A 20,089-nucleotide genomic window follows, 5' to 3' on the forward strand; every position below is an offset into this window, starting at 1 on the left:
AATAGATGTTAAAATTTTGAACTCTTATTTACTCTTGCATCTATTCAGTCTTTTCAAGGAGGTTCTTCATACCATTATTTCAACCACAAAAAGATAGAATAAGCATAGAGAATAATAATTTAATAATTTTATTATTAACTAGCTAGTAAAGTGAATGGATCTACAAAATCAACCATCTCATGAGCCGTGAGCATGAAAGTGACTTTCACTGATCCTAGTCAAAAACTATACTTTGTCAACGTATAAAGAATTGTATCATGAATTAGAAAGAAAATAAAAATTGTCCCCATAAAACTAAAATTCAAACTCTGAGAAATAGCACCGGTGCTTCCTATTTATCCCATGCAACTGCCTCAATTTCTGATAGTGCACTTCTGTATAGCTCTAGCCTCTTTGAAAGGTTCGTTCGTCGCTGCATGATTGCAGGATCCTCATTTAGCAATGAAGCTAGTTGTTTTCCCTGCAAAATCAATATGTGAGATGAAGAACATGCAAAACATGACTATTGTATTAAAAAAGTGGCTCAATATATGAGGCTCCTTCTTAATATGGTATGGGGAGAATGCATGTACAATAAATAGTCTTACTCTCACAAACAAAAAATGTATTCAGGATTTGAATACATAACATCCAGATCACATGGTGAACAACCTTATATTTAAGCCGAGGCTCATACTCGAAACATGGCTATTGTATTGCTGAAGAAAAAAATTAAAGAAAAGCTCACCTCCCTTTTCCCCAACTCTGTAAAGAAATGATCAAGTAAGCTGCGCTTAGCCTCACGCACTTGGCAATAAACTACAGATTTGGGAATAGTATGCCTCAGGCCGCTGCATACCATGTTCACATAGGACAAGACAGTAGTGGCTGTTGTATTTCAAAGAATATCAGTAAAGGAAAGAATGAGGGAAACAATGCTTCAAATTTCATGAACATATGTTGGGTAATGTACTTAATATGATGAACACAACTATCATAGGCTATTACTGGACTTCTTTCTTATTTGAATTATTCCATTAAGATTAAATAAGTCATGTATGCGTAACTCACTTGGTAGAGCTATAAGACATAAAATGTGAACACGTGGGGTGTAATTCTTAGCTAAATTCAACTACTTACCAATTCGACGAAGATAAGCATCATTATATCTGTCAAATAGTGAGTGAGTTGGATTTCCTCCTTTCTCCGCGTCTTGGGGAAGTTTGCGAAAAAATTCAACAGTCAAATAACCACTTTCCATGTCTACCAACAGCAGAGTCGCTTTCTTACTTTCTTCTCTCATCCTCTCCAATGATTCAACAGCTGCACTTCCAAGTTCTACTCTCAAGGTGGGATATTGTTTTAATTCCTACAATTAAGAGAAAACTGCAACCATTAAGATTTAAGACAATGAAACAACAATGTACTAACTTAGACATTTTGCTAAGTTAATAAAACAGCTATGCAGGCTTAAACATGTAGAGAAATACATAAAAATAAGAATTTTGCTACTTGCCACTGTCCCATTCATAGATTTCTGAATCAAATCCTTCAAAATTCCATGAACCTGAAACATTAGACAAGTAAGTTATTAACTGAATAACTCATAACGCTAAAACTAAAATCTTCTGAAGACAATTCTCCAAAATTAGCTTCATCTTTGTCTTATAATAAGTAGTCCAGACTAAAATTTTAGAGATAAATACAGATTTGTCACACATAGTTTCTTTAAAGGAACATGTTCCAAAATGCATTTCTTTGAAAAATAATCACTGTTTTTTGTGCATAAATATATACCGTATCTACAGCTGCTTCAGCAGGGCCCCTAATCGATACTAAGCAAGATTCAATAAGGCGACGATATCCTTGCTCGGGAGCGATGAGATGAGGTTGATATCCATCTGCTTCAGTTATTAGCTTTCGCACAGTGTCCAGTGACAGATGTTTATCAAACTGCAGTCTTTTTAGAGCTGCTGGAAATTGATTGTCAAATACTTGGTAAATTTTCTCACCGCCAGGACGTCTGTATACATTCAATCACTTCCAAGATCAAAATGGATCTGTCTGAATGGAAGAATTGCATTTTAATTTGTTATATAGACTACACAACAGGGGAAACGGACATACATGCCATCAAGATGATCTTTAAATATCTGATCAAAAGTTCGACAGATTTCCATTACCACGTACAACTTCCCCTGAAAATGGAGAAAGAACATTAATTATTCATGCACTTGTAAATGCAAATGGTAGGCAGTGAGGTGTGGAAACAAACCAACAAAAAAAACAGGACAACCTATATGTGAAGAGCAGTTTGCACTTGTAAAAAATTTGCAAATTAAAAATCTTCTTATTTCTTTAGTTGTTACTTGTTAGGGAGGGTATGGGTGAAGAGTTGGAGGAATTAGCTTACTCCAGTATCAGCAGCAATCGGTTTCCCAATACGGCTAAGTTCGGACTCCAAGTCAATAATAGTCTTGCTAATAAGTGACTGAAGGCTAGGGATCCGAGACTTGATGACAGATTCCAAATGCTGAAAATTTAAAACCATATTTGATAAAACAATAAAAGAAAAGGACTTTAATCAACTCAGCAATATGATAGTACCTCCAAAATCAATGTCATTAAAATTTCAAGTATTACATCAGGAAGAGGTTGGCAATTCAGCATACCTTAGATAGCACCTTTCCTAGATGCACAGAGCCCATTCTGCTAGCAAGATGTCTATATTCTGGTGTGCTAGCAAAATATTCATTCTCTCTACGCCGAGCAGCAATCATATCAACATTTTTATTGATATCAGCTTGAGAGCGGTTAACAACACCAATCCAAGGGAAATTTAGCTTATATGCTCTCCCTTCAAGCATCTAGAAAAGGGAACAGAAGAGAGAAAACATTAAGTGGAAAGTCACTTCATGAACTCGACAAATTTGAATCTAGTAATTTAAGCTTACAAGAAGAAAAGGTGAAACAAGGAAGTTTTACCAATAGGGAAACAGTTGATTGTGTGATTCTAAAATTTAATTACTGATGTTAAGACATGTAAGGGAAAATATAAGCCAAAACATAAATCTCATTAAACAAGTGCAAGATGATATTATTCCCATCTTCCATTCCATTAAGTAGCATGATGCTTACACATAAGGAAAAAAAAGATTTTCCGCCACATTTCTACCATATAATTTTAAGTTTATGTGTATACTACAATCTTAGCTTATACTGCTTTTATGTGATTACAAAATAACTCTTCCCATACCGAAACGTCGACTCGAGGACATGAAGGAAATAATTTTGCATGATGTAAACCTTCCACTGCAGCATACTATTTCTGTATTTGAGAAGGGGAAGAGAATGCTTACATCAACTGCATCAGTACCCTTGTCCATAAGATCAATCTTTGTCAAAACTCCAAATGTCCTTTCACCTGAAAATTTTGATAAGCCATAATGCTTGAAAAACAATTGATCTTAAGCTACAATTTAATCCAATCACTAGTAAACTAATCTTGAAAATATTTGAGTTGTCTCCTTATATAAAGGCCAAGATATACTGACATTGAATCATTCACAATCAAGAAGCATGAAAGTGACCAAAAATTTGAATATGCTCAATAAATAACCAACGGTATAAACTTTAAGAAACAAAGCTACCATGTCTCAGAAAATTCATCAAGAAGTCTTACCATCTTCTCATAAGTTATAACTTCAAAGTTCAAACCATGAAAAGATTGTGAAGAAAATACTCAATACATCTCTGAAGTCTGAAGAAAATAATTGCTTAGAATCTCAGTCACATAACTTGGTGTTCAATCAAGTTGAATTTACCCATCTTAATGCCAATCATTGTGTATCAAGGAAAATTGTAATTGGCGTTCTATGTAGATATGATAATTTATTGATCAAAGAGGCCCAATAGAAAAATATGTTGCAAGCCTTCCTACAATTTTAATTTTATCATCTATAGTTCAAGTCTTTAAGCTTTAGCTAACTTATGAAATTACTTAATACAGCTAACTTCGTATACACATTTCCTCAGCTCCAATACTATATAAAAAACAAAAACAAATTATGTTCAGCATCATACCTTTAGGGTCTACTTCACGGGAAATCTTAATTGCATCTGAGGTAGCAATATCTTGATTGGCAGGAGATATTGCCAAAATAATGCAATTTGGCTGCAATAAGTGATAGCTTTAAGTATTGCATTCAGTGATGTCATGCTATGGAAGTTTAGCTTGTACCATAGGTGCTCATTCATCTAAATAAATAAATAAATCATAGTAGAAGGATTTATCTATTTTTAGAGTTAGACGAGCTTTTTATAGCCACCGGTATGAATGGCTGAAATTGAATATAATGTCATGAGCATTAAGCAAATGTTTTTATACAAAACTTGATATAATCATTGCATTTAACTTCTCTAAACCTCATAGCAAACAAATATGTTCCCATATGCATCAAACCTTTCCTGGATGTATGCATGCAACTTATGCAAGCTTGCACTCACTTGTTGTATATAAGAATAATTACCTTTTCGATAAAGGCCCGAACCATATTTTCGATGTCTTGCACAATGCTATCAGGTTGACCCTCTGCAATACCCCAACAACATTATGCCATTACTCTGTATTTATGATGAAATTGTACTTGGAAATTTAATTTTATCTTTAACGGCAAAGCAAAAATTCAATCTAGAAACTCACCGACGGCAACTTTTGTAAGCCCGGGAAGATCAACCAATGTAAGATTTACAACTGAAAAGTTAAAATATTCAATGCATGAATGGGTGCTTAAATATTTACATTGAATTTAAAAACAGTAATAGCAAACACAAAGAAGCTCTATGTGGAGAAGGAATTATTTCCCACCACCAAAATATTGTCTATCTGGAAAATGTCTCATGGGACAAGAGTGTAAGTATACGGAAGTGAAAGATAAGCCTTGTTGCTACTGAACTCTAGTTATTTTTGTTACTCATCATTATTTAAATTATTTGACTTAAATAGCAACATCCAAAATAAAAAAACTTATGCACTATGCATCATTGTATTATGCAAGTAAGCAGTGATTAATAAAAATATAGAAACAGTAGTCAACAAGATGATAATATGAAATGAAATGTAACCTAAAAAGTTAAAACTTAGAAAATGACTGAGCTATGCATGGTCTTAATTCTCACAACCTATAGATAAAATAATATTTACTTGCTAATATTTATATCTCACCATGAGGGGAGTAGATACTCAGATGGATGGGAACTGAAGAAATACCCTTGGAGCGACCTGTTTCTCTATCGGTCTCATCGGCGATCTCCTGCCTAAGAGCAGCTAAGAGCAGGCAAAATAAAGATCATAAATTCAGAAATTTTTAACAGGAGAAACTTCATTAGTCACAACTAAGGTTTAGATTAATTACACTCAGTAGTTTCATTGTTTTAAAAACTACACTCATTCTTTAAGATTCAATCATTATTACACTTATCCCCTATGGAGAAGTGATTAAATCATATGGACCTTTCTTAAGGAAATGTAAGTATAGCTTTTGAAAAAAGAAGGATATCAAGTATGATTAAAAGCCAAGGGATATCAATGTAATCTTCCTTGGTTAATACAAACTACTACAAGTCATTATATTATCATCATCAACATTTGACACACAAAAATTAACACACACTTCTACACATCATTATGATCAATATTTGTTAAGAAACCAGATAAAGTTAGTTGCTACTAGACTGATGTTAAGTGCAATACACATAATGCTATTAGTGTGAGAAAAGTGTGTAGACAGATATGATACCAAAATCAGTGAATTTCTTCTTTGGAAGGTGCATAAATTCACCATATTCTCTCCCTTCATCAATCTTATGAAGTTGCAAAACAAGAGGACGCCGTGTAACAATCCCTACATAAAAGACAGTGACAGGTTTACTATCCACAAGTTCATACCATATATTCAGTACATTACATACATTCATATAGTAATAGGCTAATGATGGCAATAGGCATTAACAAACTAAATTAATTACCAGATCCACGAGGTAAAAAATCCTTTCCAACAATACTCTCCAAAACTGAAGATTTTCCAGAGCTCTGCAATATCAATAAATTTATTAACGTAACAACAACAATAATCAAGCATAAATCTCAATAGGTAAGATCGGCTACACAGAACGACGCGATAATGTTATATCATATGTTCGGACATAATAGGAATGAATTAAAATAAAAGGTTAGGAAAACATGAAATATAAAATGGATAATGTAAGATAAGGAGACCTGGCCACCGACGACGGCGATGGAGGGAAGAGCGTCCCAGAGAGTGGGCAATGCAGATTCTTCACCGTGATCACCGAGGGCGGTGCATGCTCTTTGTATTTTATTCACCAATTGTATCAGATTCTCCATAATTCGACCTCACTCGGTGATTATGCTGAAAACTGGAAATGAAGAATCAGAAGAAGAAGAAAAAGGTAACTTGTTCCAAGTTGAAATTTTCAATGTTTGTTCCTTTGAAAAGTTCGTCACCTTTCCCGTTATTACGTAAACATAACAACCAACCTTCTTTTTTCTCGTTCATTTATTTCTAATTTTTTACCTTCACTTCTTCGAAATTAACAACTTCGGTATTTAAGTCCTAATTGTAAATTTGTGTCTATACTAATCTTTTATATAATGGTGTGACTTTAATTCCCCATTTATTTTGATTCCTTTTGGCACTCAACTCTTCAACTTAGACATTATTAGTGCCTTTATTCCAATTAAGTTGCAAAATTTGCCTATGTAGGTAATAAATTGTTATTTGGCCTTTAGACTTTGTTAATTATTAAAATAATAAAACTAAAATACTATAATAAGTATTAATAGGATGATAAGGCCTCACTTGATCCCAGAAATTAACTCAGTAGGATTAGTTCCTTACAAAAAAAGTAAATAATACCATTGGTTATACTAAAAAATATTAATATGAAGAGTGTAAAATGTGTATACTGACAGTGTAAAAATTTATATATAGTCAGTGCATTATTCACCATTCATTTACAATACTTTTATTTAAAAGTCAATAATGACTAAAAACCAATGAGGAATAATGTAGTGACAATATAAAAAACATTTGTACTACCGGTGTATATATCTTTTTCTCTAATATGAATACATAATCATATTAGCACCCTACTTCTACATCAAGTGGGAATGTACTATCTACTTAAGTTTTGTGACTTAAATAGTTGAAGATGAATAGAAGGACTAAATGCACAAGTTGGAAACATGAGGACTAAAAGTGATCAAAATAAAATAGAAGGACCAAAATCACACTTCTTATGTTGAATGGGAAGAGGTAAATATTCCCAAAAAAATTCATCAACTTTTGACTGCATATCCATGTTATTCTTGCCTAGAGAATGTGTATAAACATAGTGGATATTGAACTAAGAATATGATCACTAAGTATACTAAAAGTAAAGAGAAAAAAGAAAATGTGCAAACTGTATGGGTAGGGCGAGTTGTAAATTATATTTAAGAAATTTTGTGAAGTTGTATGAATGAAATGAAAAATTAGGCAAGTTACTTAAATAATAAGAGACTCATTTAAGAGATTATATACTATAGTATGGTTGTGACTTTTTAATTTTGAAACGTGGTTGTGGATGATATTGGTGTTAATTAGTTGTGCACTAACATTATTTTTCATCTAAGAAATATGATATATTCTCTGCAGAATCAATTTATGAATCGTTCCGTATACATGTAAAAATAATATGTATTAAATGTTAATAATTTGCTAATTAGTTATTATAGACAAATTTAATAGGAATCATTTTTCTTCTGACATGTAAGAGCAGCTGGAAAATTATTTTATAATTTATTATTTTCTTCTAACATGTAAGAATAATATTTAGTTTTTTCAAAATAACAAATATTATTTTTTTATTTGAATCTCATAACTTACTCACACTTTTATCTTTTATAATAACAAATGGTTTTTCTATTCTCCTTTATATTTGGGCCCCACATTTTCTTATAGGTATAAGCCTAAGAATGTTTTTGTCAGGGGTATCTTGAGATTTTGTAGACTTGGAGTGAGAAAAAATTTAGCCCCTACCTTAATTATACCAAACTCGGATATCAAATAATTTAATTATGTAATATTTATACAATAAATTTTGAATAATAGAGGCTTCATGAGAATATAATATATACTTTTTTTTCATATTTAATGATAGTACTAATTAGAGAGCACATTTTTATGAGATTTTCTCCGCTTAAATAAACAATATTTGGAGCCTTCATTAACTTTGGACAATGTGCAGCACACTTGTGGCGAGTCCAACTCCTCTCCAGTACTGGAGAGTCCAGTACTGGATTTTAAGGGGAAACAATAGTTATAATTTATTTTATTGAAAAATGAGTTAAAATTAAGACTATTGGATTTTTATTTTTGCCACGTGTCATGATATCAACATGGTAATAGATTCTCCGGTAATGGAGAGGATCCAAATTCACTTGTGGCACACCTATAGGCTTTAAGGATTATTCTTAATAAATAAAAATCAACAAATGAATGAAGATATTCAATAAAAATTGCTAAAAAATGTATGAATGGAGATGCTCTTTAATACAAAAATATCACTTTATCACAACAAGGGATCCATTACTCTATAGCCCATAGGTCAAACTGATAATGTCTTGCTGGAAGTTATTCAACTTGCAAGCTAGCATTTTTATATTTCGACTTCGAATCACTGTTCATTTTAAAAGTGTGTCTGTTACTAATAACTAGGTTAAGCTGTGAATATGATTTTTTGATATGCAGACTTGTTATATAAACAACAATAGATGAGCACCGGTTAAAAGTTTGTTTATGCAGGTCGGGCTGCACAAGACCTGGTTTCTGAAAACCTAGATTTTTTAGTTCTTTTTATAACGACTTCAGACTGGATCGATTTTAACATTCTATGGTGGCCCAAACCTATATCCTTATTATGATATCTTAAAATGAATTTTCCATGGTGTCTTGGGCTTGACTTGATCTGTTATCTTCTTTCTTTTGGGGACAATCCACTTGGCTTCCTGACTTCTACTTTAAAGATCTAGAGGTGCTTAGTTCTTCCAGAAAAACGTTTTGTTAGAAGAAACATTCTTAGATATGTGTTGAAAAGAGTACAAATGAGGAGGATACGATTTTTTTTCCTAACAAAGGCACAAAATAAAAACGAACAAACTATGTAGCGAGCACCAACCAAAGAGAGGCCAAAAAAGATGATCGTGTACCATCTCAGATTTGTTGCTTGGATGATATTCTTGAAAATACCAGCATTTTGGATACCAAATACTTCATTGGTTAGCATATAAACTAAAGCACATTGCCATAGAGACCTTAAGCGCGAACCTCAACGCAATGGTAAGGTTGCTTGCCATATAACCTCGAGGTCATGGGTACAAATGCTAAAAACAACCTCTTCGCTTGTGATGGTAAGGCTGTTTGTATCTACCATCCTCAGACCCTACTAGATGAGAGTCTCGGGCATGCCCGTCCTATTCATTTTAAGACCCTCCCTTCTTATTGCCTAATAAAATCCTGAAGTTGATGGTAGCTGATCTAGATCAAGAGTGTACACATCTTGGTTTTAAAGTTAGTAAAAAGCTTCAAAATTTTAAAGTAAAGCAATCACTTTATATGGAAAAAGTTCAATCAATCACTTTTATCTGCAGCTTCTCTATGATTATACTTCTGCTGGAGACTTCCATAATAAGCTTTGGCAATGTGTTTCATCATCTTGATAATGTATATATGATTTAGAAGTCAATTATTATTTAATATTTCAATGTTGTTGTTTTGTCCTTGTTAGGTACTTGATAGCTTCTCACACAACTGATTATCAACATCCATTGCTCTTCTTCAACACCCTTGCAGTGATTGTGCTTGTTGTTGCAAAGTTTCCCAATATGCACAAGGTCCGAATTTTCGGAATCAATGCTGATAAGTGAAATGATTTTATACCCATGAAACTTATTTACCTGTTCAAGACCCTCATATCCTTTTCTTGTTCTGATCAAAAAAAAAAGATGCACCTTTGTATAGTAAAGTCAGAATTTGAAGGATACTCAAGTAATGTTTTGTTGCCAAGTGTTTTTTATGCTGCTTCTAAGGTATTAAACCAATAAATATGACCGATTTGTTTTATGTACAGTAGAGAATCTTATGTATCAGATTACAATGGTGCTTTAAATTGTACCTTCCTTTATTAATGCCTTAGAACTGATACAATAATTATCATTATGCTTCAATATGATTGTTATCAATTACCTAAGTTCTCTTCATAACAAATCAATTGCCAGTTAACCCATTTTTAGAGTCATAATCATGACAATAAGGTGTACTCATTTTTTACAATGCATAAATAAAAGAAAACATTTTTTTTATTTTATATGGGCCAATAATCTCAATGAAGTATTTTCCATGGGTCATAAGGCTTAGTAAAGATAGCTATATATTATCTAATGAACATATATAAAACTCAAACAACAAGAATTAAAGTTGAGTGGTAGAAAAAGGCAAGAGGTAGCAAATTAGCAATTTGTGGAAATCTGAATACTCTTTCTTGTGACATTTGTTACTGGTTAATTAATCACTAGTAAATAAAGTATCACTTTATGATGTAGGTTACTTTCTTGTATATTTGATCATTGTTTTATATTCAACTTCAATTAAGAATTTTACAAATTATGAGTCTATCATCTACAATTTATTTTTAATTATCATTAACTCTTAAAACAATTTGATATGATTGTGATAATCAATTGATTTGATTTATATTTTGAATAAATTATTTATGATTCCCTAATTTTAAGTTAGACTCATTATAGATATAAATTTGCAGAATTGTAAATAATAAATTTGCGGAATATATTCATATCTATTCCTTTATATTCTATTTTGTTTGAATTTAGGGACCAGTTACAAAAATGGAATGTATATTTGTAGAATTATAACTAATAAATTTACGGAATATTAATTTAGTAATATCCACTCATCAATATTTTATATCATTTACGATAATTTGTTTAAATTTGGAACATTAACCTATAAGTTGTCTTAATTCATTGAATTCCACAACATGTACGATTAATTAAGTATACTGCACGGTTAGTTTAACATTGAAAATTTAATACAAATATTATATTTATATTTATAGAGAAATAATTAAATAATATTATTTTTAATATCATAAGGAAACAATAAAATTAAAAAAAAATAGTGTCAAAAATGAATAGTTGTTTCTCTTAATTAATTTTGTGATTTTATTTTTGATTATGTTTTTGGATTAAATTTCTCTTTTATCTTTAATAAGATATAACAATTAAAATATTAAAGCAAATTGATTTGATTGTGATAATCAATTAATTTGATTAAATTATTTATGATTAACTAATTTTAAGCATTTCTCATTATGCATTTAAATTTGTAGAACTGTAAATAATAAATTTACGGAACATTAATATTTAATTCAATTTATATTTTATTTTATTTAAGTTTATGGATCAGTTATAAAAATGGAATATAAATTTGCTGAATTATAATTAACAAATTTGTGGAAAATTAATTGAGTAATATCTATCCATTAATGTTTTACATGAATTCAATAATTTGGATTTATTAAGCTACAATCTATCGTGATTCATTGAATTTCATAATGTGCAAGATTAATTGAGCATATTAACGGTTATAACATTAGAAACTTAATACACACTTTTAATTAAATCGATAAATAAATAATTAAACCAATATATTTTAAATGTCATAAAGAAATATAAAATTCATTTTTTTGGGATCAGTTACAAAATAATACAATACACAATAATTCAACGCATGAAATGGATGTTAAAATAATTTATTGAATTAAAAAAAAAAAAAAATAGCAAACACAAAGAAGTGAGTCCTTCCTAGTCATTTGCCAGCACTAGAAATCTGAAGACCTTCTTCTCTCAAATCTAATTTTCAGCATTACCTATTTACCTTCTTCTTCATCCATGGTAATCTTTTCGCTCTCTCTCTTTATGAATTATAAATTTTATCTCTCACTACTACATGACTTGATTCCATGAATGTAGGGCATTGAGTTTTTTAAATCATCTCAAATCCCCAATTTCCACATCACTAATTACCTTCTTAGTCTTCATCTAGGGTAAGAATTTTTCCGCTCTGACTTATCAACTTTATCTCAACCCCAAAATAGTATTTTAATCCTCATCATTGACCTACATTGGTTCTACATACTTAAAAATTAACACAAACTTGATTTCTTTAATGTTCTACATTTTAGCAAACACAAAGAAGTGAGTCCTTCCTAGTCATTTGCCAGCACTAGAAATATGAAGACCTTCTTCTCTCAAATCCAATTTTCAGCATTTCCTATTTATCTTCTTTTTCATCCATGGTAATCTTTTCGCTCTCTCTCTCTCTTTATGAATTATAAATTTTATCTCTGACTACTACATGACTTGATTCCATGAATGTAGGGCATTGAGTTTTTTAATCATCTCACATCCCCAATTTCCACATCACTGATTACCTTCTTAGTCTTCATCTAGGGTAAGAATTTTTTCGCTCTGACTTCTCAACTTTATTTCAACCCCAAAATAGTATTTTAATCCTCATCATTGACCTACATTGGTTCTACATACTTAAAAATAACACAAACTTGATTTCTTTAATGTTCTACATTTTAAATTATGTTTGTAACTCACAATTTTCCATTATTTATTTTCAGAAAATGCAAGGGGTAGACAAATTGATGCTATTGCTTGCTTATCTATGCTTCGACACCATTCCCACACTTACTTTGAAGATGTGGAGCATTCCCATCACCACAGTACCCGAAATAGTCAAGATTGTTATTATCATAACGACAATCTTGATCACAATCGTTATTTCACTATCTGCAATGAAAATCTTGAGCACTCACATTGTGGAGCAGAACCACCTTCAGCTGAAACTCACTTTCTTCGTCCTCCTAGCAACCGGTTCCCTAAAATTAGTGGAAAAGGTCGTGGACGAGAATTTATATTTTCAAGACGACGTCATGAAAAGTATTTACCCTTGCGGCAAATATGCCGCATGGATTACGTTTACTCTACTCGCACACATTACGGGAGGCAAGGTTATCAACCTTCCTTTCGAGATTGGGACAGTTCAGTTCGTGCGGCAACATTTATGATTCAGCAACAAAATGTGTTGCTGCATATCTTGGAAAAGGCATACTTTCACATATATGTGCAATAGGATTATTTCTAGTTGTGTTGGGAATGAGTTATTATTTGTTGCGGAAAGGAATTTATCGCAACAATAACCACGTAGCATTGAGCATCCGAACTTTCATCTATTATTTTGTTAATCATTTGCTAATTAGTTATCCTATAGACAAATTCTATAGGAGTAAGTAACATTATTCTTAGTATATGTAAGTACAAAAATATCACTTTAACACAACAACATGGAACCATTTGTGTGTAGCCCATAAGTCAAAATGATAATTTCTTTAAAAAGAAAAATGATACAATTTTACAAATGTTTATACACAATAAAAAACAATATGAATATCATATTTTATTTACTAATTAATTAGTTATAAGTGACATGTTAGTTTTTTTGTATTACCTAAGGTAAAGAACTAATTTTCTATCGAGGAGTGTAACTGTCACTTTCTATAAATATCGCTAACAGAAATAAAACTTTCCACCTTTTAGTAATTTTGAAAATCTAGTACGGACACCACTTAGCCAATCCCTCCCATCGAATGTGAGTTTGTTATAGTATAAACAAATTTGTATTAATATAAAAATTGAAATAATGATGACGAACATGAGTAAGTAGTGAGTCATGTCCTAGTCATTTGTGAGTAGTGATAGGGCAAATGCAAGTGCACGATTATGTCGTCAAGTAATAAAATATCGATCTCACGAGGACTGGAAAACTCCTTTAATTATAATAATTAATTTATACTTAACTCAAATAAGGAATAAAATTGAATTTAGAACAATTGCTAAGAATAATTACGAAGATAATCAAAAGAGACTGAAATCTAATTTAGGAAGAATTCCTAGGATAAGGGTTACCGCCTTTACACTAGCAAATCCTTGTTTTGCTCCTTTTCATGAACTTTAAGTTGTGAGGGTGAATTGCTCTTTGATATGTGTCATCCTCTCTCGAGCTCCAACACGTGTACTCAATTGAAGTCACACCCACTCTCGTGGTACAATTATCAATCAAATCCTTTACTTGGATCTTTCTATCCAATCACTTCGTAGCAGCCCAAGGTGAATTCCAGAAACCCCGAGAATCCTAATACCACTTTCATGAATTATGATTCTAGTTTGAATAACTGAATGGTCGGATAGCTGGGTTCACCTTTCGGTCCTTCCCCAATGTATCTAAGAGGTGTAATTTGTTGGCCAAACAACTCACACGAATAAAACTCAGTTTAATGTTTCAAATAACAACACTCAATGAAATAGAAGTAAGAACAAATATTTATTGAATGTAAAATGACATAGCCCCAATCCTATAAACAAAGGGAATTACTCACTCATGATGTAGAAGAGATCCCAAATTCTAAATTAGAGAATTGTAATGTAAAGAATGTGTCCAATCCTTGAGGGAGAACTCTTATTTATCATAATTACAAAATATTGGGCTAAGCCCAACAAAACAAATCTTAAAAGATATGAATATAATATAACATCTATGACTTCTTTTGGTCCTTCAATTGTTCTTCGCATGTCCTAGTCATTTGTGAGTAACACTAGGAATAGAAAGACCCTCGTCCTCTCAAATCCTCATTTTCTGCATTACCGATTATCTTCTTATTCTTCATCCATGGTAAGAATCTTCTCTCTCTCTTATGACTTATAAACATTATTTCTGACCCATATATGATTTGATTCGACGAATTTAGGGCATTTTGGAACAATGTTTTTTTTAATCCTCTTTATTGACCTAAAATGTTCTATATATTTAAATTTAAGAGACAATCAAGATTGCCATTAAGCCTTAAAAATAATAATTTGTTGTTGAAAAAGAATATATAGTCTTAAGCCTTAATATCTATATACTCTATAGTTAAAATTGCTTTGTAGACAATATTTAGTCTTTAAGCCTTAAAAATAATAATTTGTTTGTTGTTGACAATATTTTGGGTCCAATAGTAACATACAGAAACTAAAACCTTATGCACTATGCATCTATGAAGTACCAAATTAGAACAAAATTGTCATTATATGTTTTGTATTTTGCAAGCAACTAGTGATTATTGCAAATATGAAACAGTAGTGAATAAGATGATAATAGTAAATGAAATATACTGATAGGCAGCTCGACCTAGTCTCCAATATGGATAGTGGTATAACACTTCTCGATATTCTTCAACAGAGATGACACATTTTCAAGCCATGTATGGCCAATGCTCACTGTCCATCATTGATTACATGCTAGGGAAAGTTATAGACACGGAGTTGGACTTATCCCTACAACAAAGATAACTTTTGATCACTCAACTAAAACAAAATATATTCAAAGATCAACAAAGGATGAAAGCTCAGAGTGATAAAAGTAGACAAGACCGAACCTTTGAAGTAGGTGCATGGGCCTGTATGAAATTGCAACCATACAACCAAACACAGTGGCTAGTTAGGTCTCTCCCAAGCTCACAAAAAGATTTTTTGGCCCCTTCCAAGTCCTCCACCGTGTCAACATGGTTGCTTATGAGTTGGCCTTACCGGAAGGGTCACAAGTACACCCAATTTTTCATGTTTCGAAGCTTCAACCCTTTAAGGGTACACCTCCGGCAGAACCTCTTCAGCCTCGTTACAGAATGAAAGAGACGAAATGAGTTCATTGGCTAAAAATATTAATGGAGACAAGGTCACTAGTACCGTGGCAAAAGAAAGAAATAGGGAGAAGGTCATTGGTGCTATGTTTGGGAAACAAACAAAGGGAGTTAAAGTGTTGAACTCTATGTTTGAAAGTACTCATAAAGGATCCACAACTCAAAAATAAATTCATATACTTTTTTGGGGACTCCATTTCAAATTACACGGACTCCACCCAACATTAATGCTCATTCCGGTTTCCAATGGGTTCACTGCCCAAAACAAATAAAAGAATATATAGTCTTAAGCCTTAATATCCACGTACTCTATAGTTAAAATTGCTTTGTAGAGAACAAAGAAGAGAATATGTTGACTCTTATGTTCATTTCGTTTGCATCGGTGCTAATGAATCAGTTTCACTTGTAAACTAGGGAGACAAACTATTTTTTCTTTCATTTCTGTAAATAGCTCTTCTGTGTTAGACCTTTTAGTCCTGGACATCACAAATAACACAAAAACCTGATTCCCTCAATGTTCTATATATTTAAATTTTGTTTGTAGCTTATAGGCAAAAATATACCCTACCATGTAACTCACAATTTTCTATATTTTTTTTTCAGAAAATGATAGACGTAGGCAAGTATATGCTATCGACTGCTGACATATGCTTCTGCATCATTCCCATTCTTAGTTTGAAGATGTGGAGCCTTCCCAACACCACACTACCACAAACCATCAAGATTGTCATTACCGTAATGACAACCTTGATAACAATAGCTATTTTATTTTCTGCAATGAAAAACTTGAGCACTCACATTGTGGACCACAAACAACTTCAACTGATGCTCACTTTCTTCGTCCTCTTCGCAACTGGCTCCCTAAAGTTAGTGGAAAAGGTTGTGGACGAGAATTTACATTTTGAAGACGACAAAATGAAAAGTCTATACCTTTGCGGCAAATATGCTGCATGGATGACGTGTACTCTCCTAGCACAGATTATGGGAGGCAAGGTCATCAACCTACCTTTCGAGACTGGGACAGTCCAGTTCGGGCTAGGAAACAGTTATGATTCAACAACATAATGTGATGCTGCATATTTTGGAAAAGGCCTACTTCCACATATATGTGCAATAGGTTTATTTCTAGTTGTGTTGGGTACGAAATTTTATTTGTTGCAGAAAGGAATTTACAGCAACAATAACAACGGAGCTTTGAGCATCCGAACCTCTAGGTCAACACAAAACATTCCAACCATCGAGATTGGTTCTAGTTCCGAGGGTACTCAAAGTGCTCCAGCAACGACGGCAGATCACAAGTTATTACTTGAAAGTTCAAACCATGAAAAAATTGTGCAAACATTTATTTTTAATTCTCACTACATCACTTAAGTCTGAAGAAAACAACTATATCATTGTGGAAATTATTTGACAAAAAATAAAAAGTTGACAATACTTTGGGTCCAATAGTAACATACAAAAATTAAAAACTTATGCCTTGTATGGCCGATCCCCACCCTCCATCATTGATTACACGCGAGGGAAAGCTATAGACACATAGTTGGACTTATCCCTACAATAAAGACAACTTTTGATCACTCAACTAAAACAAAATATATTCGAAGATCAACAAAGGATGAAAGCTCAGAGTGATAAAAGTTGTCAAGACCAAACCTTTGAAGTGGGTGCATGGGCCTGTATGAAATTGCAACCATATAGGCAAAACACAGTGGCTTGTCATGTCTCTCCCAAGCTCACAAAAACATTTTTTGGAACCTTCAAAGTCCTCCACCGTGTCGGCATGGTTGCTTATGAGTTGGCCTTACCGAAAGGGTCACAAGTACACCCAAATTTTCATGTTTCGAAGCTTCGACCCTTCTAGGGTACACCTCCGATAGAATCTCTCCAGCCTCGTTACAGAATGAAAGGGACAAAATGAGTTCATTGGCTAAAATAATTAATGGAGACAAGGTCACTAGTACTGTGGCAAAAGAAAGAAATAGGGAGGAGGTCACTGGTGCTATATTTGGTAAACAAAAAGAAAGGGAGTTAAAGTGTTGAACTCTGTGTTTGAAAGTACTCATAAAGGATCCACAACTCAAAATTAAATTCAGGTACTTTTTTGGGGACTACAATTCAAATTACACAGACTTCACCCAACATTAATGCTCATTCCTGGTTCCAATGGGTTTACTGCCCAAAACAAATAAACAATGCATTAACCCACAAAATATCCCTGCAGAACCAGCCAAATCCACCAACCAAACGGAGCCACGTCACTCTCTTCACACGGGCTTCCAGCCGTAGGAGATTGAAGGGAATTCTTATCCCTCAATGCAATACATCCCTTCCAATCCAAATGTGCCATGTCCATGTTCTTATCTCATTTCAACAGCCATTGCAAATTCAACTAACAATGGTCCAACTTATCACAATACAATGCAATTCATTCCTTCCAATCCAGATTTGGCACGTAGGGATTATCATCCACTCTCAACAACTACTCAATCTTCAATCAACACAAGTCCTCCAATCGGGTCATCAAATTCTACCCTGGGTCTAAATTCAACTATCAACCTTGAGGACAAGGTTGGTCTCAATGGGCTAGGTATTGATAGGCAGCTGGACCTAGTCTCCAATATGACTGACTCAATTGGGCTTAATTCAAAAAGGGCCAAAATTGTTCGAGGATGGATGAACGATTATGTTACTTACTAAGTTCTAATTCTGTTTATTTTCCTACTTTATTAAAAAAACATATTAAGTAAGATAATGCTAAGTGTATGGCTAGTATTCTAGGTAGGGTTTCTATTGTATTTACAACCTACTGACTGCTGTGGATTATGAAAAATATCTAGAACTTTGTTCATCTTCTTTTCTTTGTTTATTATTCATAATCATGTAATTTGCTCTCTTTGGTAGTTAAACCCTAACTGATAAGTTAAAAATTAAAAACTGTCTCAATTATGCATGGTCTTAATTCTCACAACCCTACGGATAAATAAAATGACATTTACTTATGTTTATATCTCACCTTGAGGGATTGAAGAAATATCCTTGGAGCGACCTGTTTCTCTATCATTCACATCAGTGATCTCTTGCTTAACAATAGCTACATAGTAGACAAAATAAAGATCATAAATTCATAAATTTAATACGAGAAACTTCGTAAGCCATATCTAAAGTTTAGACTTCTCAATGTTTCAAAAGATACACTAGTTCTTGAAGATTCAATTATTATTACACTTATGACTTATCCCTTGAGAGGTGATCGAAATTATATTGAACTCTATATAGAAAATGTGTATAGCTTTTAAAATAAGAAGGATATATCAATTTTGATTAAGCCACGGGATATCAATGTAATCTTCCTTGGTTAATACAAGTTACAAACTACTACAAGTCATGATATTATCATCGCCAACATTTGACACATTTGTTCAAAAACCAGCTCAAGTTAGTTGCTACTAGAATTTCTTCTTTGGAAGGTGCATAAATTCACCATATTCTCTCCCTTCATCAATCTTATGAAGTTGCAAAACAAGAGGACGCCGTGTAACAATCCCTACATAAAAAACAGTGACAGGTTTACTATCCACAAGTTCATAACTTCATATCATATATTAAGCACATTACATACATTCATATAGTAATAGACTAATAGCAATAGGCATTAACAAGCTAAATTAATTACCAGATCCACGAGGTAAAAAATCCTTTCCATTTTATTCACCAATTGTATCAGATTCTCCATTAATTCGACCTCACTCGGTGATTATGCTGAAAACTGGAAATGAAGAATCAGAAGAAGAAGAAGAAGGTAACTTGTTCCTGGTTGAAATTTTCAATGTTTGTTTGTTCGTTTGAAAAGTTCGTCACCTTTTTCGTTATTACTTAAACTTAACTTACTTAACCAACATTCTTTTTTCTCCTTCATTTATTTCTTTCTAATTTTTTACCTTAATTTTTAAAAAGTGAAGTCCTAATCATAATTGTAATTTTTTTGTCTCTATGATGGTGTCACCAATACCCCATTTATTTTAATTCCTTTTAGCACTTCAATCTTCAACTTAAGTCACAAAATATGCATATGTACCTAATAAATTGTTATTTGGCATCTAGAGTTTAATAATTATTAAAATACTATAAGTAATAATAGGTTGGTAAGTGTGTTCAGAAGTGATAGATAAAGGAATTGAACGAACCATGCAAAAATTAGTTACAAATGTTGTTAATATTTTTTTGG

General features: G+C 32.6%; 1 protein-coding gene and 1 long non-coding RNA gene across 4 annotated transcripts; one reads left to right on the forward strand and one right to left on the reverse strand.

Annotated features, from left to right (window-relative positions):
• LOC109357512 (dynamin-related protein 1B-like) lies at positions 158-19,366 on the reverse strand. 3 transcript variants are annotated; one of them, XM_019601516.1, is made up of 16 exons: positions 6,257-6,533; positions 6,007-6,070; positions 5,778-5,882; positions 5,204-5,305; positions 4,682-4,732; positions 4,509-4,570; positions 4,063-4,153; positions 3,339-3,403; positions 2,652-2,846; positions 2,393-2,512; positions 2,107-2,177; positions 1,777-2,002; positions 1,496-1,546; positions 1,120-1,348; positions 728-867; positions 158-460 (listed from the first exon to the last, which is right to left on the reverse strand). In XM_019601516.1, the coding sequence occupies exons 1-16, from the start codon at positions 6,383-6,385 to the stop codon at positions 332-334; spliced, it is 1,830 nt and encodes a 609-aa protein (XP_019457061.1). In that variant the 5' UTR covers positions 6,386-6,533; the 3' UTR covers positions 158-331. The 3 variants fall into 3 exon arrangements, with proteins under 3 accessions (XP_019457061.1, XP_019457063.1, XP_019457062.1); XM_019601518.1 differs by lacking the exons at positions 6,007-6,070; positions 6,257-6,533 and adding an exon at positions 19,318-19,366 and having other exon boundaries at positions 5,778-5,791; XM_019601517.1 differs by lacking the exon at positions 4,682-4,732.
• On the forward strand, positions 5,760-19,431 carry LOC109357513. The gene is made up of 2 exons (XR_002108869.1): positions 5,760-5,805; positions 19,332-19,431. It is a non-coding gene; the product is annotated as an uncharacterized LOC109357513 (long non-coding RNA).

Source organism: Lupinus angustifolius, chromosome LG09 (genome assembly GCF_001865875.1).
Source record: "Lupinus angustifolius cultivar Tanjil chromosome LG09, LupAngTanjil_v1.0, whole genome shotgun sequence".
Taxonomy (NCBI): Eukaryota; Viridiplantae; Streptophyta; class Magnoliopsida; order Fabales; family Fabaceae; genus Lupinus; species Lupinus angustifolius.